Source organism: Bubalus bubalis, chromosome 4 (genome assembly GCF_019923935.1).
Source record: "Bubalus bubalis isolate 160015118507 breed Murrah chromosome 4, NDDB_SH_1, whole genome shotgun sequence".
In the NCBI taxonomy this organism is placed as follows: Eukaryota; Metazoa; Chordata; class Mammalia; order Artiodactyla; family Bovidae; genus Bubalus; species Bubalus bubalis.
In genome coordinates this window covers 97,598,498-97,625,960 of record NC_059160.1, presented here as the reverse complement: position 1 = coordinate 97,625,960, position 27,463 = coordinate 97,598,498, and the positions used below count along the sequence as shown (strand labels likewise).

General features: G+C 42.6%; 1 protein-coding gene across 5 annotated transcripts in view; it reads left to right on the top strand.

Annotated features, from left to right (window-relative positions):
* The window catches only part of PLEKHG7 (pleckstrin homology and RhoGEF domain containing G7), a 79,995-nt gene that overhangs the window by 12,975 nt on the left and 39,557 nt on the right, over positions 1–27,463 (top strand). For 2 of the 5 annotated variants that reach the window (XM_044941835.1, XM_044941837.1), the window contains 4 exons: positions 6,406–6,533; positions 9,107–9,147; positions 23,010–23,108; positions 24,002–24,145. In XM_044941835.1, coding sequence (XP_044797770.1) covers positions 6,406–6,533; positions 9,107–9,147; positions 23,010–23,108; positions 24,002–24,145 — 412 coding nt within the window. Of the gene's footprint in view, positions 1–3,224; positions 3,303–6,405; positions 6,534–9,106; positions 9,148–23,009; positions 23,109–24,001; positions 24,146–27,463 lie in introns of all 5 variants that reach the window. The other 3 variants (XM_044941834.1, XM_025284341.2, XM_044941836.1) reach the window with 3 other exon arrangements.

Below are 27,463 nucleotides of genomic sequence, written 5' to 3'. Positions count from 1 at the left end.
GAATTTATTGCAGTGATTGCTTCCAGGGAGTAATCAATTTAAAACTGGACACAGTGACCCTGTGTGTGTGCTACCTCTTAAAAGAAGCAGTCCCATTTAGAATAGCAAAAATAAGATACAGAATCCTGATACAGCTCTCAGAATTAAAGAGATACTTTTAAAACATTCTAGGCCTGACATTACACTTTCAGATTCTTATTCAATTAGTCTGGGCTGCCTCTGTGGTCAGCCCCATTGCAGGGATAGCTATTATAAGGCCAGTCATGAGTTTACTATCCTTTAGCAGTTACTGAAAGAAGTAGGTGGGGCTTGCTTGGTGGCTCAGTTGTAAAGAATCTGCCTGCAATGCAGGAGACCCAGGTTCGATACTTGGGTCAGGAAGATCCCCTTGGGAAGGGAATGGCTACCCACTCCAATATTATTGCCTGGATAATTCCATGGGCTGAGGAGCCTGGTGGGCTGTAGTCCATGGGGTCACAAGAGTCGGACATGACTGAGTGACTAACACTTAGACTTTGGAACCCCCAGCACCTCTCCCCTCATGAGACCTAAATGCAAAGTCATTCTGAATTCATTGCAACTGCATTAACATCACTAATCCATTAATCTGAGCATCTCTGGCTGATACAGGCATGGGTTCCTGTGCAGAGTGCCCAGAAATCGAGTCTGCTGCCAGGCACAGGTGATGCAGAGGCAGGTTTTCTGCATCAGTTCATGTCTCCTCATTTATTATGTGCAAATGTTCTTTCTTATTGTTTTCCTAGGTCTCCATGTGGTTACAGCTGTAATTCTTGATATTTTTATTAACCCATTCCCTCTTCTGATGAACACAAGAATGTCATCAGAGCTTCTGTTACACCATTCCATGGGCATGCCTACCTTTCTAGAATGAGCATCCCTGGGTTTTAGACACCAAGGCAACAAGGCCAAGGTCATGACTCAAGCCTAGTACAAGGCAGTTGTTTTCCCTCTGTTCCATGTGTGCACACTGAATGCCAAAACCTGCCCTAATGTGCTCCCAAAAGGATGCCTCATGTCAGCAGGTATCCCAGACAAGGAAGAAATGGATAGGGGTAACTGAATCACCTTTAAAGGTGGAGAAACCCAAATTGCATTCTGTGTATTGTGTGTGCATACAATTATTCATTTGTGATCCAGAATGGAAGAGCAAATTCATTCGGAATCTATCTGTGTATCATCCTATAGATCAACATGGCTGTTTATTCAACAAGCTTATTTGGATATCTATTCTATGTTGGGTTCTATACTTGGTGCTTAAATTCTGTGGTAATAAGACACAGCATGAGCCTTCAGTGAAATCATTGTAGAGGCAAAGTGGAAGGAAGTGGGAGGAAGTAGGGCAAGGTGGCTGGCTCTCTTTGGGTGGATTAGAAAAGATTTCTGGAGGGAGAGCATCCAAGCTAGAATTTAGAGATGCCTATGAGTGTGTGTGCCTGGCAAAGTGGAGATAGGCAGATGGGAACTACCTGAGCCAAGTTCATGGAGGCGAGATGTGCAGGGTAAGTTTTAACAGTGAGTAGCTAGCTATTACTGGAGTACACATTCTGCAGAAGATTGTGTCAGAAGGGGAGAGCGATGACTCAGTGTGCACAGGTTTGGTTATTATTCATTTAGTCAAGAAATATTTGTTGATCCCTTACTGAACACAGGGATTTAGACCAGGAGGTAGGAACTTAGGGTAAGAGGGGAGTAGATAAGACATGAATGTGCACAACTATGTTGTAAAGACTTCCCTGGTGGCTTAGACGGTAAAGCGTCTCCCTACCATGCAGGAGACCTGGGTTCGATTCCTGGGTCAGGAAGATCTCCTGGAGAAAGAAATGGCAACCCACTCCAGTACTCTTGCCTGGAAAATCCTATGGACAGAGGAGTCTCATAGGCTACAGTCCATGGGGTCTCAAAGAGTCGGATACAACTGAGCGACTTCACTCACTCACCTTGTAAAGTAAGATACTTTCCACAAGGGAGGACAATCTCAGAAGAGTCTTTTATTCATTCATGTTCATCAGTAACCATGGATTGAGTACTAAAGGAGCACCCACCGACACAAATGATAAGACATGTTTCTTAAATAGAAGGAGATGGCATTCTAGTAGGATAAACAGACACATAAATAGAACATGATGTTGTAGTATATTCGACAACCAACATAATCACATTTACTGACAGCTTACTAAGTTCCCGTCACGGATCTGTGCTGTATGTTGATCGGTTGATCTTCACACAAAAAGTAGGTATGGTTATAGTCTACACTTCACAAATGGCAGTCAGGACCAGAGAGGTTACTTGCTCAGTCAAGGTCACTCAGCTAAGATTAAAAAGTCCAGGCAATTTGACTCCACATTCTTAGCCATTGTTCTAGAGAACTATAGAAGCATGGAAGAGAAATGCCAGCTTGGACGAGGCCAGGGAAGACTGATCCTTCTATTCCACCATTCATTATGTCCTCTCAAAGTCCCAAGGGAACATAAAGATAGCTTATAGAATCTTACGCCAAATTCATAGTACTTAGCAGATTGTATACCATCTAGAGTTTAAGCTCAAAAGAGTTAACTCTTCCCCCAAAGTTTATGTAGCCTACATTTACTATTCAAATTACTGTATTTTTTCCAATCGCCTCTATCTGCATAAATACCAAACCTCATTATTCGCTTCCAGGGTCTTTATCAGGAACAGTATCAAGTTTACAGGGAAGCTTCTAATACTTGTTTTCAGGGTACCTCTTAGGGCTCCCAGAGGTTTATGCTACCTAATACCTTTTGGATAACACTGTGAAAATTCCTGGCTGATTTATGTACAGCTGCTAATTCATTATGTATCAGTTCCAGTGTTCTGTTTGCAAAAATGAAGAAACTAGAATTGTGTTTCTCATTCAAATTACTGTAAGTTTTCCAGCTTCCACTTAACTCAGACCCCTCCATCCTCATAACCATCATGGACATTAGATTGGCAAATAACAAAAATGGGAGAGTTGTGAAAAATTGTAACTCTAATGATTTTGTTAAAAACCTCATCAAAAATAGGTGGTGAGAAAGTCAAATGAAAGTGCAGAATTCTTGGAGAAGAAAGTCCAGGATGAGGAGATGTGTGTCAGTTAAGACAGCCTTTGTCTGCATATCAGAACCTAACTAGAACAGCATAAGCAAATAAAGGATATTCTCTTGTAACATAACCAGTCCTGTCACGCTGCTCCTTTTCTCCAGTTCTGCTGTTCCATTTGCAAGATTACTGGTATGCTTGCAGGTATCAAGCCGTGTTCATGACGACAATAAGGGAAAAGGGTGAGTGTAGCCACCTCTGTCCCCTTTGAAAAATTTTCCTAAGAGCCACACTCTGAAACTTCGGTTTAAATCTCATTGGCTAAATTTGTGTCACATAGCCTCTGCTAGCTGCAAGGGAATCAGGGCTTGTCAGTGCATTAACTCAGCACATGGCACCCCTGACAAGCAGTGTTTTGACGAGGGCATGCACATTGGCTCGATAACTAGCAGTTCTGTAACATTATTCTAAAATTTTCCAATTAAAAAAAAAAAAGGAACAAAGAGAGGCCGGTCAAAATAAATTTTTAAATCCTAGGACGTGCAGCTAATTGAATAAATCTGAGCCTGATTTTATCTAAGTAATTTCCTTTCAAGTTCCTTAGATAATCCATGGTCCTAAATCTCATGAGATGAATAGGAGTTAGACAGGTTTGGAGAGGGCAGAGACAGTACAAAGCATTCCCAGTTAAGTCACTGACATGTGAAACATTTGTGTGGGGAATTACAATCCATTCCCAGAGAATAAATGGCAAAGTATTAGGAAGGTTATTGGGCCAATTCATGGAAGGCTTGTATGGATGCTTTAAAAACATGTTTATCTGAAGCTAGGAGGAACTAGGGCCAGACTTATATTTTGGATAACTTATATTTAGTGACTGGGTGTGGGATGGGACCAAAATGATGGAGCAGAAGGTGAAGATAAAAGTGATGAGAGAACTGTGTTAATACAGATGGAAGCCATTGAGGACCTGGCCTAGGGGATGCCAGACAGCACACAGATACGAAGAAATATTTCTTTGAGCGTCAGGGGAGACTTCTTAGAGGAAGCAGGTTTTTATAACTGACAGTTAACTTTCTTTTATGCCTCTGTCATCTGTATGCAGAGTCTGAGGCATTCTTACCTCATAGATTTTGTATGAATTTATGAGACATAGGTTATTCACTGGAGAAGGCAATGGCACCCCACTCCAGTACTCCTGCCTGGAAAATCCCACGGACAGAAGAGCCTGGTAGGCTGCAGTCCATGAGGTCGCTAAGAGTCGGACACGACTGAGCGACTTCACTTTGACTTTTCACTTTCATGCATTGGAGAAGGAAATGGCAACCCACTCCAGTGTTCTTGCCTGGAGAATCCCAGGGACGGGGGAGCCTGTTGGGCTGCCGTCTATGGGGTCGCACAGAGTCGGACATGACTGAAGTGACGCAGCAGCAGCAGGTTATTCACTAATTATACATGCCCATACAACTTGTCCTACTGTTCGTATGTAAAATGATTTAAAATGTTTTTAGCAAAAGGCTGAGGATTTGAAATATATTTTAAAGGCAGGAAAGACGTATATCAAGGTACTTGTATTCTCAAAATCAGTTGTTCTCCAACTCTGAGTATCTAGCTGCTGCTGCTAAGTCGCGTCATTCGTGTCCAGCTCTGTGCTACCCCATGGACTGTAGCCCACCAGGCTCCTCTGTCCATGGCATTCTCCAGGCAAGAGTACTGGAGTGGGTTGCCATTGCCTTCTCCCTGAGTATCTAGGGATCTGGGTAAAACCACAGATGTAGGGGTCCACCTTCAGACATACCGGATCAGAAGCCAAGAGTTAGGACTTGGGGATGGGTAATAAAATAAATTCCACCAGCTATTCTAATACCAGGCTTTGGTCAACAGCATGTTAGGCCTGAGAGGACATGAGCAGGACCCCAGCAGCAGATATATTGATAGGAAGAAGGGCATGAGAGCCCAGAATATTCAGTTATGAGACAAGAGATGAAAGTACAGGCAGAAAGGGCATCAATCCTGCAAAAAAGTCAGCAGCATGGCACTTGGCTACAAGGCGTGGAGGACTCACGCTGTAGGCAGGTGGGAAAGTGGAAGGGTCAGAGGAAGGACTGGCCTAGGGAGCCTCAAGGGGCTCCAGGCAAGGCCTCTTTGTTGGAGGAGGAAAGCTACATGGCAATGACCAAAATCATAATATCCAAAGGAATATGACAGACCCAGACTCCAGACTTTCAAGGCAGATTCATAGCTAGACTTTTTGTTGGAGACAAAACTCCTCTGTATATAAGATAAATGATATGCTAAGCTATTTGATTAAAAAGGGAATTTAGAGATTACATAGGTTGGTAAGTACAGGGAATTGCATTCCCTCATCCTCAAAGTAGACTAAAGGAATATCTGAACAGCTTTGATGGGGAAACTGTGAAAATCCCTACAATTGAATGCTCTCATTCCTTACTCATTTTGTTCCTCAGAAATCACTGATCACATGCCTATTGGTTTTGCGGCTACTCCGCACTGTGTCTGATGTCAACCATTTATATTGTGCACATCTGACAGGAAGTTTCATGAAATAGGGTAGAAGAAAGAAGTTAGACAGGCCTGTTGGCTAAGCTTTTCCAACAGCAGTTGCCATTTTTCCCTGGGAAAAATAAAAGTGTTGCCTTTAAACAACCAGCCTCCGATATCTAGGGATGTGTGTGGTGGCCGTGCACATGCGTACTGTTCCCTCTGAGGCCATATGAGTAACTTGCAAAGACTCTTGTGTTTAAAGGCTTTCTCCTAGTGTCCTCCTGAGTCAGAACACATCTGGTATGTTTGTGTTGACACTTCCAGGTAAACTCTTCTGCTTTGGATTAGTCAAAAACCATCAACAGTCAATAAGGCTCAGAAAGGTGTCAAACATGGGGTGTGTGGGTCATCACAGCCCTCCATGCCTGGAGTGGCCTCCTAAGAAAGCCAGCATTAATCAAGCTGCCAGCAGTCACTTCTCGGAGAAGGCAATGGCACCCCACTCCAGTACTCTTGCCTGGAAAATCCCATGGACGGAGGAGCCTGGTAGGCTGCAGTCCATGGGGTCACTAAGAGTCGGACATGACTGAGCGACTTCACTTTCACTTTTCACTTTCATGAATTGGAGAAAGGCAATGGCAACCCACTCCAGTGTTCCTGCCTGGAGAATCCCAGGGACAGGGGAGCCTGGTGGGCTGCCATCTATAGGGTCACACAGAGTCAGACACGACTGAAGTGACTTAGCAGCAGCAGTCACTTCTGAGTACCTAGGGGTGGTCTGAGTGATAGCCCTCCCTGCATGTCAGCTGTAAGCACTCTCCTTCCGTCTCCTGAACACAGATTCTACGAGCACAGGAGGAGTTCTGTGGTGCTCAACTTACCTGGCCTTGAGGTGTTCCCCGGGGACCTTCTGGTGTCAGCTGGAGCTGCAGACTACCTGTGCCATCCACTTCTGCTGCTGAATTCAGGTCCTGTCCATTCAACTTGTATTACATGCCTGCTATGGGATGGATGTTACAATAAGCAGAGGATATTTACAGAATATTTAATGACTACAAGAACATGGGCACTAACAAGTTAGATATCTCAGCAACTAGAACAAGCATCAGCCGTGAATTATGGGAACCAACTGAATGGGGCATCCCACTTACAGAGACGGATAAGTTATGGACCTTCCTCAAAAGGTCCTCTTGTCAAATAATATACCCCATGTCCAGGACCTGGAACAGGTACACCAAGTGACGGTCAGCGTCCTGGAGCAGAGTGCCCTCTCTGGGCTGCTGGACAGCATCCCTGCCATTGCTGTAACCCACCCCCTGCTCCTGGCTGCCAGCCTCACACCAGTGTCTCCAGCGAGGGTGGCACTATGTGGAGACAAAGGCCCTGGTGACAGCAGATTACTGTTAGAGCAGACTAGAGAGAGGCGGCCTTAAGGGTGAATCTTCTGCATTTTGAAGTCAGTTGTGGGAAAAAAAAAAAACAGTTGCAGTGTTCAGGACACACTCCCATGGTCCCGATGGTAGCCATTCAGAGCTAAAAGGAGACTTGGAGATTATCATTCACCCTGGTAGTTTTTAAACTGGCTTTGTTCTTAGCAGAGCCCTTTTTTACAGAAGAATACTTCCTTGGAAATCCAGTCTACAAAACAGATCCAGATGGAGTTTCAGTGCTTGAAAATGGGATGAGTCCCAAAGACTCACCTCCAAGGCATTCCCCTGAAGCCAGGGGCCCCCTGTGGCAACATACTTGGGAAACCACCCAGTTTTTTCCTCATTCCCATGTGTGCCTAGCGAGACACAGAAAGGAAAGGTGACCTAGTCGTCGTGCCCGCTGGTCTGTGTCAGAGGAATGGGATTCAGACTCTTGACTGAATGCTCTCCACCAGCCTGCACCAACCACCTGTTGTACAGGCAGCTATAGTCTTATGTGTGGAACTCAGCCATAAGTGAATAAAGTGTAAATAACACTCGTATAGCCCTTCAATCTTTATAGAGCCCTTTCACATCTACTGTCTTAGATGACACAACAATCCAAGTGACCATCTGTCTCATAGGATACGGCCACCCAAATGAACACACAAAAAGGGATTCAGTGGACTCAAGGGACTCAAGGCCAGGCCCCTTGACATTAAAGCTAGTTCTAACCACAGTGTAGCCTTAGGAGTTAGACCATGTTCTGTAATGCTTTGCAAGTGCTCTAAACCGGGTAACAACTAAAGCAGTACTTCCCAGATGAAGAGCTTCAGCGTTGTCTGAAAAATTCTGGGGTCCTATGCCAGACCTTCTGAACCAGAAACTCTGGGAATGGGGCCCAGCAGTATGCTTTTTAATAAGCCCCCCAGGTGATTCTTTTGCCAGCTAAAGGTTGAGATCCACTGTGCTGAGGAACAAGGTCACAACTGCTACATGATATTCTTTGCTCTTTGCTAGGCAGGTGTGCCTGGCATCCCAGTAGATGCCACATAATGAAAGATATGCAGCATTCTTCACCGTATCCCTCCATGCCCTCGTCTCCAGGAGTTTAGAATAGAGTCCTCGTGTTCCCAAACCATGGTCTCATGTGGTGCTTCTCCAGAGACCCCAATTATCGCAGTTCAATTTGGACATCATAATTCACCACCAGATGTTTGAAGGCTGAGAGTGGTAAAGCAGATTTGTTTCTAAGGAGGGTTCCACCTAATCTCCCCTTTAAAAAGATCAATAAGGTGGTCAGAATGAGCAAAATAATTGGTTGGATTCCAGGGTTCCAGTGGGAAAAGTCCCTCAAGCACACTTTTGGTAAATGCTTTCATCTGATGGAAGTATTAATATTATGCAGAATCTCCTGATGAATTAGTAGAAACAGAGACAAACCTTTAAGACATCCATTTTGCGTGTGGAATTATCAGAACATCTCACCTAAACTTGAGAGATGACTCCCAGCCTTTTCTGGGTTGCATTAAAAATTAATGAAAATGACATAAAAATCAAGAATCCACAATCTAATCTCTTTATTTCCTGATCATCAAAAGAATGTGTTACTGAATGACTTCGCAATTTAAGGTGACTCCTAAGGACTATGTGGATGATGTCCAGTAGAGACAATAAGGCCCTGATCTAAAGATCGGTGATATGTTGATGTCCCCCTATTTCAGGAGTCTGCACTCATCCACACCTGGGGATTATATGCTAGGGTGGTTTCCAGTGTTAAAATGAAGCCCTTTCAGCCCCAAAGTCCTATAACTCTGTCTAAAATTAATCATGCAGCATTTTATTGCATTTTATAGATTTCTCCTTGAACGGTAGGGGGAAAAGAGGCTGAAAGAGGACAGTATCACCAGAAGGTAGAACAGAGCACCAGCCTTTCCGTTGCAGCATCGTTTCATTCACTCAGCTGCATAAATATAAATATTCATTCTGTGCATTCTCAAGAGAAGGAGAATTAAAGCAGGAAAAATTCTGTTTGGCTCCTTTGGAAAAGCGGGTTTTGTAAAGCCCTGCCTTGATCTGTCACTAGTTCCTCAAAGTACTAACAGATCTTCTCTAATTTCTTCACCCACCAGAATCCAAAAAGCCAAGATGGCCTTTCTCCAAGAGAGGAGTGGTGAGTATTGAGCAATTGTCATTTTTGCTTTAATTAAGCCTGCAGTAGCTGGGCAATGAAGGAATGTCTGAAAAGCCTCTTCATCGCACTTCATCTTCTTGTGACAGCAGATGGCACGTGAAGTTTATATCATCACATTTGTAGCAGTGGCTACAGGACTTGCCAAGTGATGCCACTTGGTGCAGTGATACAGTGCTAATTGCCAGTGGTTAATGAGCTCTGCAAGAAAACAAAGCAGTCCTAATATCGTGATGCCTTACAGCTCCAAATTTATAACGACGCAGCATAGGAGACAGCTCACTTGATGGAGAAAACTTGCACAAGCATATGCCCCAGTTTGCAGTCAGTGTCGAGCATATTGGGAACGTTGAAAAATTAATGAGATATTACAGAAACAGATTCTACAGATACAGTCTATTTCTGGGAAAGCCAGTTGGATTCATCCTAGTGGATTTTCCTTAATTCCTGGTGCCCTCAATTATTGAAGAGTTATAAATTGAAAATCAGCGGTGCCTGATTCTTTCCTGCCTAGGACGTGAGCTGGCCACAGTGAAACCTTCCCTGCCAACATGCTAAGGACAGAGGGAAGGAGGGTTCTTCCCTCCTGGAGTGAGGAGGAAGGAGAGGAACTGACTGTGTTCACCCCACAACACCTACACACCACAGCCAGCAGCACCAGGAGGGCCTTATGAGTAGTTACTGCACCTCTTTGTGTTAAAAAAAAAAAAATCTGCTCACGTGGCCTCTCCAATCAGTTTGCCATCAGTTGCTGACATCTAACTTGGAGGTTCTATGGGTGCATATACCTTCATTTTTTTTTAAAGTACCGTAGCTAAGTTAAAGGCTCTCTGAGATTTCAATCCCAGCTGCTCCACTTACTGCTCTGTGACCTTGGCCAAATGAATTCATTTCCCTCAGCTGCAAGTCCTTCCCTGTTTAAGAAAGAAAAAAAAAAGCAGATGGTAATAGTACCAGCCTCATAGGGTGGTTGTGAGAAACAAATAATGCATCTGAAGTGTATCCCAGCACTGGGTGCGCCTGCAAAAAATCAGTATTGGCCATATTTTTGAGAGTATCATTTGTAACCAGGGTTTGGAACACTACTTGTTCTCATAATCAAGTCTATGAGTGACTTTCACATTATTTTTTCAAGGGGAAAAAGTTTGTGTGAGTGTCTTAGTCACTTTGGGCCACTGTAAAATACCACAGGCCAGGTGGCTGAAACTGCTAATATTTATTTCTCACGTCTCTGGAGGCTGGGAAGTCCCAGATCGGAGTACACCACATGGTTAGAGTTAGTGCCACATGGTGAGAGTTCTTTTCCTGGCTTCCAGATGGGCTGCTCCACTGTGTCTTCACATGTGGAGAGGGAGCTCTGGTGTCTCTTCCTCTTCTTATAAGGATACTAATGTCATCGTGAGGGCCCTAGCCTCATGACCTCATCTAAACCTAATTACCTCCCAACAGTTTCACCTGCAAATACCCCTGAGGGGTTTGGGCTTTAAATATATGAATATTAGGGGAACAGAAACATTCAGTCCATAGGGACGCGGTCTAAACATCACAAGTTGAAAATCATAAACTATTAGTAAAACTATAATTTGTCACCAGGGCTGCTGCTCACCAGTCATTCTCATTTTGCCCCTCTTTAGGGATGTGATATGACTGTTTTCCTGGCAGGTCTGAGGCAGGGCCTGTGGTGCTGCCTCTCCTGGGATCCTTGCTTATTTAAATGAAAGCAGAATCAGCTGTCAGTCAGACCTGGAGTCTCAGCATGCATGCAGTCATGTCTCTTTGCGACCCCCTGGACTGTAGCCCACCAGACTCCTCTGTCTGTAGGATTCTCTGGGCAAGGATACTGGAGTGGGTTGCCATTTCCTTCTCTAAGGTGAGAGGAAGGGGCATCTCCCATCAGCTTTCCTGAGGGCTCCTCCAGAGCAGGAAGCTAGATTGTGCTTTCAGAAGGAAAGACTTACCTAAGGAAGGGATATACCTACAAGTTTTTATGATGCATCTGTTTTTTTCCCATAAAGTAATTTGTTCCACATGTATTGGATAGCTGTGTGTGCCAAATACTGGACTAGGTGTATAAGATGCCAAGATGCTCATTCTTAGCTTACAATTGAGAAGGTCAGACTGACCTGTAAATTGGCAAAAAATTAGATAAATGGCTTGCACAATGTTGGAGGTGGGTAGGCAGAGGTGGAGATACACAAAGAACAATCAGTGAAATGACAAAATGTTTCAGCAAATGTTCTCAGTAATGGAGGGAAATTCATTTCTTAAAGGCCCACTTTTAAAGGGACACAATATCTGGTCTCCTTAAAAATTAGTGTTTACTCCTTCATCTTTTTAGCCTTTTTTATTGAGCAATTCATATCTATGTAAATGATAATCCACATCAATATCACACACAACCATATTGTAATATATTTCCCCAATCTATCACAGGTATTTCCTTTCATTACCTTTCTTTCTTCTCTCCTTCCTTTCTTCCCAACCATCAGTAACAGCATTTGTAATAAAAGCAAGCACATATATAATTTTTACCATGTTATAAGGTAGTGTTTCTGTTTACATACTCCTGTTTAGGTATTTCATAGTTCACATATGTTAGCTCATTAATTCTCACAACAAACCAACAAGGTAGATAACATTATCACCCCCATTTTGCAAATGGGGAAACTGAGGTTCAGAGAGGTTTGAATAGCTTGCCTGAGATCGCACAGCTCGTAAGTGACAGTGGGGATGTGTCTGAGCAGCCCCGGGCAGTACGGCTCTGAATCCGTTTTAGCCCCAGTACCAAACTGTTGCTCTGGCTGTGGGGTCCATGACCAGACCTGGGTACCCCTCCCTCCTCCTCCTCATCACAGCTCTCAAAGATCTCTTCTCTTCTCACCAATTCAAGCCAACCACTAGAAAATCCACATATTCACATACAGTCAACCCTCTGTGTCTGTAGGTTCTGTATCCTTGAATTCAACCAACTGCAAATAAAAAAATATTTGAAAAAAATACTCCAGAAATTTCCAAAAAGCAAAACTTGAATTTGCCATGCAGCAACAACAGTATACATACTATTTGCATTGTGTTAGGTATAAGTTGGAGAAGGCAATGGTACCCCACTCCAGTACTTTTGCCTAGAAAATCCCATGGACGGAGGAGCCTGGTAGGCTGCAGTCCATGAGGTCGCTAGAGTCTGATACAACTGAGCGACTTCACTTTCACTTTTCACTTTCATACATTGGAGAAGGAAATGACAACCCACTCCAGCGTTCTTGCCTGGAGAATCCCGGGTACAGGGGAGCCTGGTGGGCTGCCGTCTATGGGGTCGCACAGAGTCGGACATGACTGAAGCAACTTAGCAGCAGCAGCAGCAGGTATAAGTAGTCTAGTGGGCTTCCCTTGTGGCTCAGTTGATAAAGAATCTGCCTGCAATGCGGGAGACCTGGGTTCAGTCCCTGGGTTGGGAAGATCCCCTGGAGAATGGAAAGGCTACCCACTCCAGTATTCTGGCCTGGAAAATTCCATGGACTGTATAGTCCATGAGGTCAGAAAGAGTCAGACACGACTGAGCGACTTTCACTTTAGAGATGATTTAAAGTATATGAGAGAATGTGTGTAGACTATATGAAAACACATTTTATATAAGGGACTTTAGCATCTGTGCATTTTGATATCTGAAGAGGTCCTAAAACCATTTCCCCTAGGATACTGAGGGCTGACTATATACCAGTTTATTCCAGTTCCATATCACCAGTGTCTACTACAAACTTTCATTCCACCTACCTCTTAGTTATTTTTTAATTGGAGGAAAATTGCTTTATGATGTTGTGATGGTTTCTGTAGTACAATGCTAATCAGCCATAATTGTGCATATGCCTCCTCCCTCTTGAGCCCCCTTCCCCTCCCCTGACCCCACCCCTCTAGATCATCACAGACCATCTGGCTGGGTTACCTGTGTTATGTAGCAGCTTCTCACCAGATATCTATTTTAAACATGGTAGTGTATATGTGTCTGAGCTGCTTTCCGCATTTGTTCTGCTCTCTCCTTCCCCACTGTGTCCACAAGTCAATTATCTATATCTGCATCTACATTCTTGCCTGCCAGTAGGTTCATCAGTACCATTTTTCTAGATTCCATGTATATGTGTTAATATATGATATTTTTTTTTCTCTTTCTGACTTCACTCTGTATAACAGACTCTAGGTTCATCCAGCTCACTAAAACTGACTCAGATTTGTTTCCTTTTTATGACTGAGTGATATTCCATTGTGTATATGTACCACATCTTCTTTATCCATTAGTCTGTCAGTGGACATCTAGGTTGCTTCTCTGCCCTACCTATTATAAATAGTGCTGCTGTGAACTTTGGGGTACATGTGTCTTTTTCAGTTATGGTTTTCTCAGAGTATATGCCCAGTTGTGGGATTGCTGGGTCATATAGTAGTTTTATTCCTAGTTTTTTAAGAAATTTCTATGCTGTTCTCCATACGTCAATATGAAATCTCCCATACTGTTACATATAGTGGCTGTATCAATTTACTTTCCCACCAACAGTGCAAGAGGGTTTCCTCTTCTTGCACATCCTTTCTAGCATTTACTGTTTGTAGATTTTTGGATGATGGCCATTCTGATTGGTGTAAGGTAGTTTTGATTTGCATTTCTCTAGTAATTAGTGATATTCAGTGTCTTCATGTGTTTATTGGCTATCTGTATGTCTTCTTTGGAGAAATGTCTGTTAAGGTCTTCTGCCTGTTTTTGATTGGGCTGGGTTTGCTTTTTTTTTTTTTTTCTGATATTGCACTGTATGAGCTGCTTGTATATTTTGGAGATTAATCCTTTGTCAGTTGTTTCTTTTTCACTTATTTCTGCTCTGATCTTTATGATGTCTTTCCTTCTACCTTTGGGAGCTTTGTTCTCTTTCTAGTTGCTTTAGCTGTAAGATTAGATTTTTTTTTTTTTTGGTGTTTCTCTTGTTTCTTGAGGTAGGCTTGTATTGCTGTAAACTTCCCACTTAACACTGCTTTTACTGCATCCCATAGGTTTTGAGTTGTCATGCTTTCCCTTTGTCATTCCTCTTTGATTTCTTCAGTGACCTCTTGGTTATTCAAAAGCGTATTGTTTAGCCTACATCTGTTTGTGTTTTTTAGTTTTTTTTTTTTTTTTCTTCCCCCTGTAGTTGATAAACACAGCCTCACAGCATTGTGGTCAGAAAAGATGCTTGAAATGATTCCAGTTTTTTTTTTTTTAATTTACCAAGACTTTATTTATGACCCAAGATGTGATCTATCCTGGAGAATGTTCCATGTGTACTTGGGAAAAAAGTGAAATCTACTGTTTTGGATTGAAATGCCCTGTAGATAGCAATTAGGTTCAATTGGTCCAATATATCATTTAAAGTTTGTATTTCCTTATTAATTTTCTTTCTGGATGATCTGTTCATTGGTGTGAGTGGGGTGTTAAAGTCCCCCACTATTATTGTGTTACTGTCAATTTTCCCTTTAATAATTGTTAGCATTTGCCTTATGTATTGAGGTGCTCCTATGTTGGGTGCATATATAATTTTTATGTCTTATTCAATTGATCCCTTGATCATTATGTAGTATCCTTCTTATCTCTTGTAATGGTCTTCGTTTTGAAGTCAATTTTATCTGATATGAGTATTGCTACTCCCTCTTTCTTTCGATTTCTCTTTGCATGGAATACCTTTTTCCAGTCCCTCACTTTCAGTCTGTACATGTCGCTAGGTCTAAAGTGGGTCCCTTGTAGACAGAATATATAGGGGTCTAGTTTTTGTATCCATTCAGCCAGTCTGTATCTTTTGGTTGAAGCATTTAGTCCATTTTCATTTAAGGTAATTATTGATATGTATGATCCTATTACCTTTTACTTTTCTGTTTTGGGTTTGTTTTTATAGGCTTTTTGTTCCTCTTGTGTTTCCTGTCTAGAGAAGCTCCTTTAAGATTTGTTGTAAAGCTAATTTGGTGGTGTTGAATTCTCTTAATTTTTGCTTATCTATAAAGCTTTTGATTTTTCCTTTAAAACTGAATGAGATCCTTGCTGGATACAGTAATCTTGGTTGTAAGTTTTTTCCTTTCATCATCTTCAGTATATCCTGCCATTCCTTTATGACCTGCAGAATTTCAGTTGCAAGATCGGTGATTAGCCTTATGGGGATCCCCTTATATATTATTTTTTGCTTTTACCTTGCTTCTTTTAATATTTTTTGTATTTAACTATCATTAGTTTGATTAATATGTCTTAGCATATTTCATTTGAGTTCATTCTGTATGGGACTCTCTGGACTTCTGAACTTGAGTGGCTACTTCCTTTCCCATGTTAGGGAAGTTTTCAACTATAGTCTCCTCAAATATTTTCTCAGACCCTTTGTTTTCCTCTTTTTCTTCTGTTGTTCTTGTTCATTTACTCAGTCTTGTCTGACTCTTTGTGACCCCATCGACTGCAGCAGGCCAGGCTTCCCTGTCTTTCACCATCTCCCAGACCTTGCATAAACTCATGTCCATTGAGTCAATGATGTCATCCAACCATATCATCCTCTGTCATCCCCTTCTCCTCCTGCCTTCAATCTTTCCCAGCATCAGGGTCTTTTCTAATGAGTCAGCTCTTCCCATCAGGTAACAAAGTATTGGAACTTCAGCTTCATCATCATTCTTTCCATGAATATTCAGGACTGAGTTCCTTTAGAATGGACTGGTGGGATCTCCTTGCAGTCCAAGGGACTCTTAAGAGTCTTCTCCAACACCACAATTCAAAAGCATCAATTCTTCATCACTCAGCCTTCTTTATGGTCCAACTCTCACATCCATACATGACTATTGGAAAAACCATAGCTTTGACCATACCAATCTTTGTTGGAAAAGTAATGTCTCTGGTTTTTAATATGCTGTCTAGGTTTGCCATAGCTTTCCTTCCAAGGAGCAAACATCTTTTAATTTCATGGCTGCAGTCACCATCTGCAGTGATTTTGGAGCCCAAGAAAATAAAGTCTGTCACTGCTTTCATTGTTTCCCCATCTATTTGCCATGAAGTGATGGGACAGGATGCCATAATCTTAGTTTTTTGAATGTTGAGTTTTAAGCCAGCTTTTTCACTCTCCTCTTTCACTTTCATCAAGGGGTTCTTGAGTTCCTCTTCTCTTTTTGCTTATTAGGGTAGTGTCATCTGCATATCTGAGGTTGTTGTTATTTCTCCTGGCAATCTTGGTTCCAACTTGAGCTTCATCCAGCCTGGCATTTTGCATGATATCCTCTGCATAGAAATTAAATAAGCAGGGTGACAATATACAGCCTTGACATACTCCTTTCCTGATTTGGAACCAATCTATTGTTCCATGTCCAGTTCTATCTGTTGCTTCTTGACCTGCATACAGATTTCTCAGGAGGCAGGTCAGGTGGTCTGGTATTCCCATCTCTTGAAGAATTTTCCACAGTTTGTTGTGATACACATAGTCCAAGGCTGTGACATAGTTAATAAAGCAGAAGTAGATGTTTTTCTGAAAGTCCTTTTTTCTATGATCCAGTGGATGTTGGAAATTTGATATCTGATTCCTATGCCTTTTCTAAATCCAGCTTGTATGTCTGGAAGTTCTCAGTTCACATACTGTTGAAGTCTAGCTTGAAGAATTTTGACCAGTATCTTACTAGCATGTGAAATAAGCACAATTGTGCAGTAGTTTGAGCATTCTTTGACATTGTTCTTCTTTGGAATTGGAATGAACACTGACCTTTTCCAGCCCTATGGCCACTGCTGAGTTTTCCAAATTTGCTGGTGTATTGAGTGTAGCACTTTAATAGCATCATCTTTTAGCATTTGAAATAACTCAGCTGGAATTCTGTTACCTCCACTAGCTTTGTTTCTAGTAAAGCTTCCTAAAGCCTACTTCACTTCACACTCCTAGGATGTCTGGCTCTAAGTGATTGACCACACCTTCGTGGTTGTCTGGGTCATTAGGACCTTTTTGTATGGTTCTTCTGTGTATTCTTGGCCCTTCTTCTTAATATCTTCTGCTTCTGTTAGTTCCATCCCATTTCTGTCCTTTATTGTGCCCATCTTTGCATGAAATGTTCCCTTGGTATCTCTAATTTCTTGAGGAGATCTCTAGTCTTTCCCATTCTATTGTTTTCCCCTCTTTCTTTGCATTGTTCCCTTAAGAAGACTTTCTTATTGTTCTTCTCATTGAAGGTCCTTGTTAAACATTTCTTATATCTTCTTGATCCATGCCTTCATTCTATTTATCTGTGCCTCCATTTTATTTTCAAGATTTGGGGCCATCTTTACTGTCATTACTCTGAATTCTTTTTCAGGTAGGCTGCCTGTTTCCTCTTCATTTGTTTGGTCTTGTGGGTTTTTACCATGTTCCTTCATCTGCTGCATGTTTCTTTGTCTTTTTAGTTTGTGTAGTTTGCTGTGTTTGGAGTCTCCTTTCTACAGGCTGGAAGGTCATAGTTCCTATTTGTGGAACCTTCCCCCAGTGGGTGGCATTGGACCAGTGCCTTGTGAAGGTTTCCTGATTGAGGGGACTTGTACATGTGATCTGGTGGATGGAACTGAATCTTGTCTCTGAAGGGCAGTGTTTTGTCCAGCAGTGTGTTTGGGGTGTCTCTGGGCTTGGTGTGGCTTTTGGCAGCCTGTCTGCTAACGGGCAGGGTTATATTCCTGTTTTGCTGAAGGGTTGGCATGAGGCATCTGGCACTGAAGCTTACTGGCTTTTAGTGTTGAGATAAAGGCCTTTGGGAGAATTCTTGCCAAATAATGTCTCATGGAGTTGGGGATTCTCTGGTGGCCCAAAGTCCTGGACTCAGGTCTTCCAACTTGGAGATTCAAGCATGACCTCTTACTGTAGCACCAAGACTTCACAGGCCACATAGAAGACAAAACTCCAAGACAGTTGGTGAAAGCAACACTCACCAACCAAGAACACCCAAAGAAACTCACAGACTTGAGAAGAGAGAAAATAGAGAAAAAAGAACAAAAACAGGAGTAAAAAACAAAGAGAACAGTCAAGCCAATAAAAAAATCTATAAATGAGAATGAATACTAAAAACTAGACTAGCAAAAAGACAAAATCAAAAATAGGGGGGAGAATGCAGTATAACTAAAGAGTACTGTAAAAATAGGAAAAAAGTAAGTTTATTTTAAAATAAGATGCTTTTTAAAAAGGAAAAAGTTAAAAAGTAAAAATTAAAGGAATGATAAAGAACAACATTACAATACAAAAGGAGAGAGTGGTGTAAGAAGAATGTCCTCCTGAGTCCTCCATTGTCCTCTCCACACTCTGCTTACTCAGTCCTCCAGTATTTCTCGGAAAGTCTCTGAACCTGCTGTGGATGCTGTGGGGTCAGCTCAGACTCAGATCTGGCCTTACTCTCACCTGTACTTGCTCCCCAAATCCACAATTGCCCCTAAAGTCCAGAGTCTCAGGCTAATTGCAGAGATTTAATCTGCTGCACCTATGGCTACAGGAGTGAATTCCCCTCCTCTTCTTTATTCACACAGCCCCTGGTGCTCCACTTTGGTTTGGGGCCCACCTCTGTTTGTAGGCCACCCTCAAGTGTATTCCCCACCTAGACCAGAGGGGGCAGAAGTAGCAGCTCATTAAGACTCACTTGCTCGGTCGGGCTGGGAAGAAGAAGGGCTTTGGAAGCCTCAGATGGGGAGTGCCTACTGCAGCCAAGGCCTATGGGAAGTTTCCACAGTGAGGTGGGTTGTGCCCTCTCCCAGAGGGATTGGCCCTGGGTGTTGTGTCTCTCAGTAGAGCTAAGTTGCATAGGACCCAGGAAGGTATGGGTTGTGACCTGTGCCGCTCACAGCCTGATGACAGCCGCTACCTCTAGCGTTGGGACCGCAGCAGCAGTGTTTTGTCCCCTGCCTCGGGCCTTCTCCTTGCCTTTGGCAGTGGCCAGTTGGCTTGCCTTCCCAACTCTGGGATCATAAACTGCAGCTGCGTCTAGTTCTGCCATTGGTGCTCACTGGCGTAGGTGGTGGCTTTGGCCAGGCATATCTACCTCTTATTCAGTCACTAAGTTGTGTCCGACTCTTTGCTACCCCATTAGCTGCAGCACACAAGGCTTTCCTGTCCTTCACTGTCTCCCAAAGTTTGCTCAAACTCATGTTCATTGAGTCAGTAATACCATCTAACCATCTCATCCTCTGTCACCTCCTTCCCCTCTTTCCCTCAGTCTTTCCCAGCATCAGGGTCTTTTCCAGTGAGGCAGCTTTTCATATCAAGTAGCCAAAGTATTGGAGCTTCAGCATCAGTCCTTCCAATGAATATTCAGGGTTGATTTTATGTAGGATTGACTGGTTGGATCTCCTTGCTATCCAAGGGACTCTCAAGGGTCTTCTCCAACACCACAATTTGAAAGCATCAGTTCTTGGGTGCTCAGCCTTCTTTATGGTCCAACTCTCACATCCATATATGAGTACTAGAAAAACCATAGCTTTGACCATATGGACTGGTGTCGGCCAAGTGATGTCTCTGCTTTTGAATATGCTGTCTAGATTTGTCATAGCTTTTCTTCCAAGGAGCAACCATATTTTAATTTCATGGTTTCAGTCACCATCTGCAGTAATTTTGGAGCCCAAGCCCTGTCTGTCACTGTTTCCATTGTTTCCTCATCTATTTGCCATGAAGTGATGGGACTGGATGCCATTATCTTAGTTTTTTTGAATGTTGAATTTCAAGCCAATTTTTCACTCTCCTCTTTCACCCTCATCAAGAGGTTCTTGAGTTCCTCTTCAGTTTCTTCCATTAGAGTGGTATCATCTGCATATCTGAGGTTGTTGATATTTCTCCCAGCAGTCTTCATCATCCAGCCTGGCATTTTGCATGATGTACTCTGCTTATAAGCTAAATAACCATGTCCAGTTCTAAGTGTTGCTTCCTGTCCTGCATATAAGTTTCTCAGGAGGCAGATTAGATGGTCTGCTATTTCCATCTCTAGGACTTTTCCATGGTTTGTTGTAATCTACACAAGCAAAGGCTGTAGCATAGTCAATGAAGCAGAAATAGATGTTTTTTTGGAATTCCTTTGCTTTTTCTACCATCCAACAAATGTTGGTAAATTGATCTCTGATTCTTATGCCTTTCCTAAATCCAGGTTGTACTTCTGGAAGGTCTTGGTTCACGTATTGTTGAAGTCTAGCCCGAAGGATTTTGAGCATTACCTTGCTAACACGTGAAATGAGTGCGATTGTATGGTAGTTTGAACATTCTTTGGCATTGCCCTTCTTTGGGATTGGAATGAAGAGTGACCTTTTCCAGCCCTTTAGCCATTGCTGAGTTTCCCAAACTTGTGGCAGACTGAGCACAGCACTTTAACAGCATCATCTTTTAGGATTTGAAATAGCCCAGTTGAAATTCCATCACCTCCACTGTCTTTGTTTGTAGTAATGCTTCCTAAGGCCCATTTGACTTCACACTCAAGGATATCTGGCTGTAGGGAAGTGATTACACCATCATGGTTATCTGGGTCATCAAGACCTTTTTTGTACAGTTCTTCTGTATGTATCTCCCTCAGGGGTTGGGCAACTCACAGCTGTTGCTCATCCCACCTGTATCATTTTTGAAGGTGAGTTCCTGCAATCTGCCAGCGCAAGGAGTCAGAGGCTCCCTGCTGCAACAATCTCTTGCCTCTCTGAGAGGCCCAGTCTTTTACCTGGACTGCCTCAGCCGTGTCATACTAGCCTTCTCAGAATATCTTCAGAGCAGTCAACACTGATGTTCTTCCTGGAAGCCTGAGCACCCAGCCCCCACTCGCAGCAGTGGGCATAAGTGCAAGCCACTTCTCAGCTGGAAAGTGCTGTTTGGCAATGAACTCTGTGGTGAATTCTCTCTGTTTTGCCTCTGACCACCTGTTGCTTTGTTCCCCTCTGAGGTTCCAAAACTCCCCTTTGTCCTCACCCGTGAGGGGTTTCTGAACATGTTGGAACTTTTCCTCCTTCACTCTCCCTCCCCAGGGTGCTGGTCCCTGTCCCCAAATCCTTTTTTCTTTTTTTTAAATCTTTATCTTTTGCCTACCTCATTCTGAGACGATTGGCTTGCCTTTTTGGAAGTCAAGGATCTCCTGCCAGCATTCAGAATGTATTCTGTATGAGTTGATCCACATACAGATGTATTTTTTGATGTATTTGTGGGGAGGAAGTTGATCTTCCTGTCTTGTTCTTCCACCATCTTGAAAGTCCCCCCACCTCTTAGTTGTAAAATTCGAGCCCTGAGAATTAACCTTGACTTATTTTCTTTATCTTCTATATTCTCTCAAATACCTTTAATATCTTCTCATTGCCTCTCTACCAGAAGCCAGTGCCACCATAGTGGAAGGAGCACAGCTTCCAGCAATGGGTCTGTAAGTCTAAAGAGTTAATGTTTCTTTTGAGAGGACTGTCCCTTCCCTTCTCACCATCAGGTCCACCAAGCACTTTGGTCAGGAGGTCGGTCAGATCCTTAGAAAGCCACAGTGAGTGTTCTTCAAGGTAGAGGGCTGGTGCCCACGTTCGCCATGTCCAATGCATCTTCCATTGCCTCAGCTTCCTTATTTTCCAACTGACTACTGATTTTTAATTTCCACAACATGCAGTCACTATGGTTTCAGACATCAACAAAAGGCACATGTCCCAATTGCTGTAGGAGGTCCCCAACCAGCTCCAAGATTTCTCTGCTACTATGAAGTTAATAAGTCTCTAATAAGTTTCTTCTTTTGGTGCCATAACCCTAGCAGAGAATTCAGCCATGGCCCTTTAGCACTTTCTGAAATTATTACAGGGTTGTCTTTCCAACACACAGGGAGCTACATCCCCACAATAGCAGATAAGCCTTCCTTGTCTGGCTCCTTTACCTAAAGTTGAATGATATCCAAACTGCTTAGATCCACACCAGCATCATGCACCCTGAAGCAATAAGCAAGTTAAAATGTTGTTTGTGATAAACATTTATCTGAAAGGCAGCCAAGTTGACTTTGGAGAGCCTCACATTGTTATTTGATAGCTTCTTCCTGGTTTAGTTGCTAAAATGAACTCTTAAAATGAGTAATTCATGATGTTGCAAGAGAATAGTGAATGAGTCAGAAAAATTAAAAAGTTACAATAGAGTAAGTTCAAAAGGATAAATGAATGTGAAACCATTAAAAATTAATTGTAAATACAATAAGAAAAATGTTTTCAATAATTACCTGGGGGTGGGGGGAGTCAGTGGAGATTACAGATAACTTTGCTTTTCTTTGTGGTTTTGTTTCTCAGGTTTTCTACAGCAACCATGTATTACCTTTGAACCTGATTCTTTTAACTAATATTATTTAAAATAAAAATTATAACAAAAATAAGTAGGTGTTCCAATCTAAGGAAACTAGAGTTTCTAGCATATCCTGGTATTCTCCAGCTGAGAATTACTGTATTGGGAAGTTCCTTTAATACTCTGGACTTTATTTAGTTATCTGCTAAATGAGGGGTTGAACTAAGATCTCCAAGGCCCCTTCTGCTGGTGAAGTCCATCAGAAAAGTTAGACTGTGAAGGACTAACTTTTGCAGGGTGCACACTAGACAGAAATCCATCTAATTGCTATATGGCTGTTCTGCTTTTATGGCTCCGGCTTTTTTTTTTTTTAATTAGTAAAATGAGAGGTTTGGATCAGCCATGTTCACCAGCCTTTCTCCTCCATGTCTGACATTCTGAACTCCTGTGGGTCAGACTGGCTCAGAAATGGCTTTTCACCTGTTAGTGGTTCATAGACAAAATGTGCAGCCTGATCTGCATGTGGGACCATGAAACAAAGATGCTGAGGCTACCAGAAGTGTATCACTAAAAGAATTCAAGTTTGAAAATCCTGTTCTTACAATCTTTTAGCAGGGTAAAGACAAGAACAAGCATATATCTGATCTGGAAGACTGCCTGTCCTCTTTGAAGATTACAGACTTCAGGGACTATGAGTTCCACACCCTGAAGGTATCTCCTGATTTGTTTTCTGTGTGGCTTCTTTTTTTGTTTTTGTCAGTATTAAAAGATGTCAGATTATTGCATTGTTCATAATAATAGCAAAGTGCAGGAGAGAAGCCCAGACCGGGGTAGAAGGAAGTCTGCTGTCTCTAAAGCACATTGAAACCTCAGGAAAGTCATTTTATCTTAAAGTAATGGACATGAGAGTACTTTGTAGACCAAGAAGTCCTATACAAAGGTTAATAGTTGTTACAACTCTTCTCACTAGGCCTTTATTTCCTCATTTGAAAAATAAGCTGGTTTTTATAAGACAATTTCTGATGGTCTCTTTAAACTCTCATTTCATGATTCTTCAGTAGTTAATTTCAGCAAGTGTTACTAGTGGAACCTGGATCAGATTTTCCAGTTCTGGGTTTGGTATTCTTTTTAAACTGTAAATAACATGTCCATCCCATGCATGGGAGGAATTGATATCCCAAAGTCATACAGAGAGAACTGTGGTTTGGGTAACTCTACCCTGAGGGATGGGCTTCCTGGTGACACAGACAGTAAATCTGCCTGCAATGCAGGAGACCTGGGTTCAATGCCTGGGTCAGGAAGATCAATCCCTGAGTTGAAAAGATCCCCTGAAGAAGGGAATGTCTGCCCACTCCAGTTGGAGAATTCCATGGTCATAGGAACCTGGTAGATTGCAGTCCATGGGGTCCCAAAAGGTCAGACAGGACTGAGCAACTAACACTTTCACTTTTTCACCTTCATCCAGAGGGGTGCCTGGGGCTTGCAATGGGAAATCATGATTTGGGAGCTTGCTTGTTTCAGCTGCACTACAAGTCCAAGAAAGGACAACAGGTCAGCCCATCAAGGTGGAAACGTTTTGTTCTCTCTTTTTCTCCCACATACAGGATAAGACCTGGAATGAAGTCATGGAAATGCATCAGAAACTTCCTACTAATCAATTAGACTTGAGAAAGCAACAAGAGGCTGTGTGGGAACTCTTCACGAGTGAATGCACTTATTTTTTGGACCATTTATTAGTTCTTAAGATGGTAATGCTGGCTTTAATTTTTGTTAGATGGAAAACATTGGTTCTTTGGGGACTTGTTTCTTTTTTCCATGCTGAAGAAAGGTGGGAGGCTCCCCTCTTTCAGGGGCTCTTAAGGACATTTTATTTATCTTTGGTTATCTGCAACTTGGTTTCTCTTCATTCTTTTCTTAAACATAGACTCTGAGGATTGGGTGAGACCTTCTCAGTAAACTGGTCCAGCTGTCCATGTGATGTCTGACTCTCTCCTGCCTGATTCGCACCCTGTGTTTGCACACTATTCTAGTCAGGGAGCTCACAGCCACCCTCAAGGCAGCCATGCCATCTCTGGTCAGCTTGCTCTTTGGGCTCTTTTACTCCCTTGTGATCAATGCCTGGCGTTTTGTCAGCCATGGAGCCACAGTCAGAGATTTCCAGGACAACCATCCATGTGTAACACAAGGGGCTTGGATTATACAGTGTGTTCATGATGTCTGTTGTGAAATGGTGCCCCTGAAGTTGTACAGTGCACTGGTCCTGATCTGGGGAGGCTCTGAGCAGAGAACTCCTTGTAGAGGAACCACCGGGCAAGGGATAGGAAGGGAGGAAATGCCTTCTAAGACCACAGGGGAGGAAGGACCACATTGCTCCCAAGGTTGCCTCTGCCCATAAGCACTTTCAAATCCTGGCATCTCTCATACCCAGGGAAAGACACTGTGTTGGGAGACATGAGTTCAAGTCCTAGGTCTGCCTCTGACTTGCCTTGTGAACTTAAGAAAGTCTAGTCTTCCATTTAACAAAACAGAAGTTTCTTTCTGTCAAGGTCCAGATAGTAAATATTTTGGGCTTTGGCAACCATGTGGTCTTTATTGCAACTACTCAGCTCTTCTGTTGCAGTACAAAAGAAGCTATAGATAATTTGTAAAGAAATGTGTGTGGCTGTGTTAAAATAATATCTTATTTACAAAAATGGGTAGCAGACCTGATTTATCCCACAGCATGTCTTTTGTTATTCCTGTTCTAAGCTACAAGAGGGATAACAATACCATAAGGTATGATCATTCTGATGACCAGAAATCTCTCAAGTGCTATACAAATGTTATTTACTGTAAGTAATATTTATTGTGTCAGTCGTTGCTAAGTACTTTACCAGCAAAATGTAAACAGCAAAGACGCTTAGAAAGTTAAAACTTGGAGATTGTTTCAGTTAGGATACAGAAAACTAGTTAAGTAAGACTGTATATTATTGGCCCATGTAACCATAAAGCCCAGAGGTGAGAGAAAATACAAGGTTGGTTTGATCAAGGGGCTCAAAATCAAGGACAGAATTTCTTTTCGTCTCTCATCCCTGCCTTCCATGGTCTGAGCTTCATCCTATGGCCAGCTTCTGTTATAGTCACAGAGTGGCTGTTGTCCTGGAGGCTATGGAGAGAGTAAGAAATAGAAAGGGGAGGGAGGGAAAGAAAGAGAAATCTATTTTCTTAACATTCATAGCCAGAGTCTTGATTTTCGTTCAGTTTGCACTGGTTTGAGTCACATGCACACTGTTGAACCAGCTACCATGTTAAGGAAGGAGGGTGCTCATTGTCTTAAGGCGATCACATTCAAGGGATGAGGAAGGGCAGACACTGAGGCGACAACTGGGATGATGTTGGGGGAGCACTGGGGCTGAGTGGAAACCAGTAGATGTTCACTGCAGAGCACTCACCTCATGAGCTCCACTGCCTTGCTTTACCCTAATAAACAAAACAGAGCTTCCTGTCCCACTGTCAACTACATAAGCTTTTTAAATTAGCATTTTCTGTTTAAAAGAAGCTCAATTAGTATTTATTTTCAACCCCCTTCCCTGGTATTTAGAGTATATGAGTACCTCCCTTTACACAATCAATATAAATTTCCCAAAGTTGCTTGTAAATTGGAATTTTGTAGCTCAAATTCACTGAAAGACTCAATATTTTTCTTAAATGGCAAAAAATTCTATAAAGCAAAGAATTTTTTTTAATTTATTTTAATTGGAGACTAATTACTTTACAATATTGTGGTGGTTTTTGCCATACATTAACATGAATCAGCCATGGGTGTACATGTGTTCCCCATCCTGACCCTCCCTCCCCATCCATCCCTCAGGGTCACCCCAGTGCACCAACCCTGAGCACACTGTCTCATGCATCAAACCTGGACTGCCAATCTGTTTCACATATGATAAAATACATGTTTCAATGCTATTCTCTCAAATCATCCCACCCTCGCCTTCTCCCACAGAGTCCAAAAGTCTGTTCTTTACATCTGTGTCTCTGTTGCTGTCTCACATATAGGGTCATCGTTACCATCTTTCTAAATTCCATCAGTTGAGTTCAGTTCAGTCACTCAGCCATGTCCGACTCTTTGCAACCCCATGAATAGCAGCACGCCAGGCCTCCCTGTCCATCACCAACTCCTGGAGTTCACTCAGACTCACGTCCATCGAGTCAGTGATGCCATCCAGCCATCTCATCCTCTGTCGTCCCCTTCTCCTCCTGCCCCCAATCCCTCCCAGCATCAGAGTCTTTTCCAATGAGTCAACTCTTCGCATGAGGTAGCCAAAGTACTGGAGTTTCAGCTTTAGCATCAGTCCTTCCAAAGAACACCCAGGGCTGATCTCCTTCAGAATGGACTGGTTGGATCTCCTTGCAGTCCAAGGGACTCTCAAGAGTCTTCTCCAACACCACAGTTCAAACGCATCAATACTTCGGTGCTCAGCCTTCTTCACAGTCCAACTCTCACATCCATACATGACCACAGGAAAAACCATAGCCTTGACTAGACGGACCTTTGTTGGCAAAGTAATATCTCTGCTTTTCAATATGCTATCTAGGTTGGACATAACTTTCCTTCCAAGACGTAAGCGTCTTTTAATTTCATGGCTGCAGTCACCATCTGCAGTGATTTTGGAGCCCAAAAAAGTAAAGCCTGACACTGTTTCCCCATCTATTTCCCTTGAAGTGATGGGACCGGATGCCATGATCTTTGTTTTCTGAATGTTGAGCTTTAAGCCAACTTTTTCACGCTCCACTTTCACTTTCATCAAGAGGCTTTTTGGTTCCTCTTCACTTTCTGCCATAAGGGTGGTGTCATCTGCATATCTGAGGTGTTTGATATTTCTCCCAGCAGTCTTGATTCCAGCTTATGTTTCTTCCAGCCCAGCGTTTCTCATGATGTACTCTGCATATAAGTTAAAGAAGTGGGGTGACAATATACAGCCTTGATGTACTCCTTTCCCTATTTGGAACCAGTCTGTTGTTCCATGTCCAGTTCTAAGTGTTGCTTCCTGACCTCCATACAGATTTCTCAAGAGGCAGGTCAG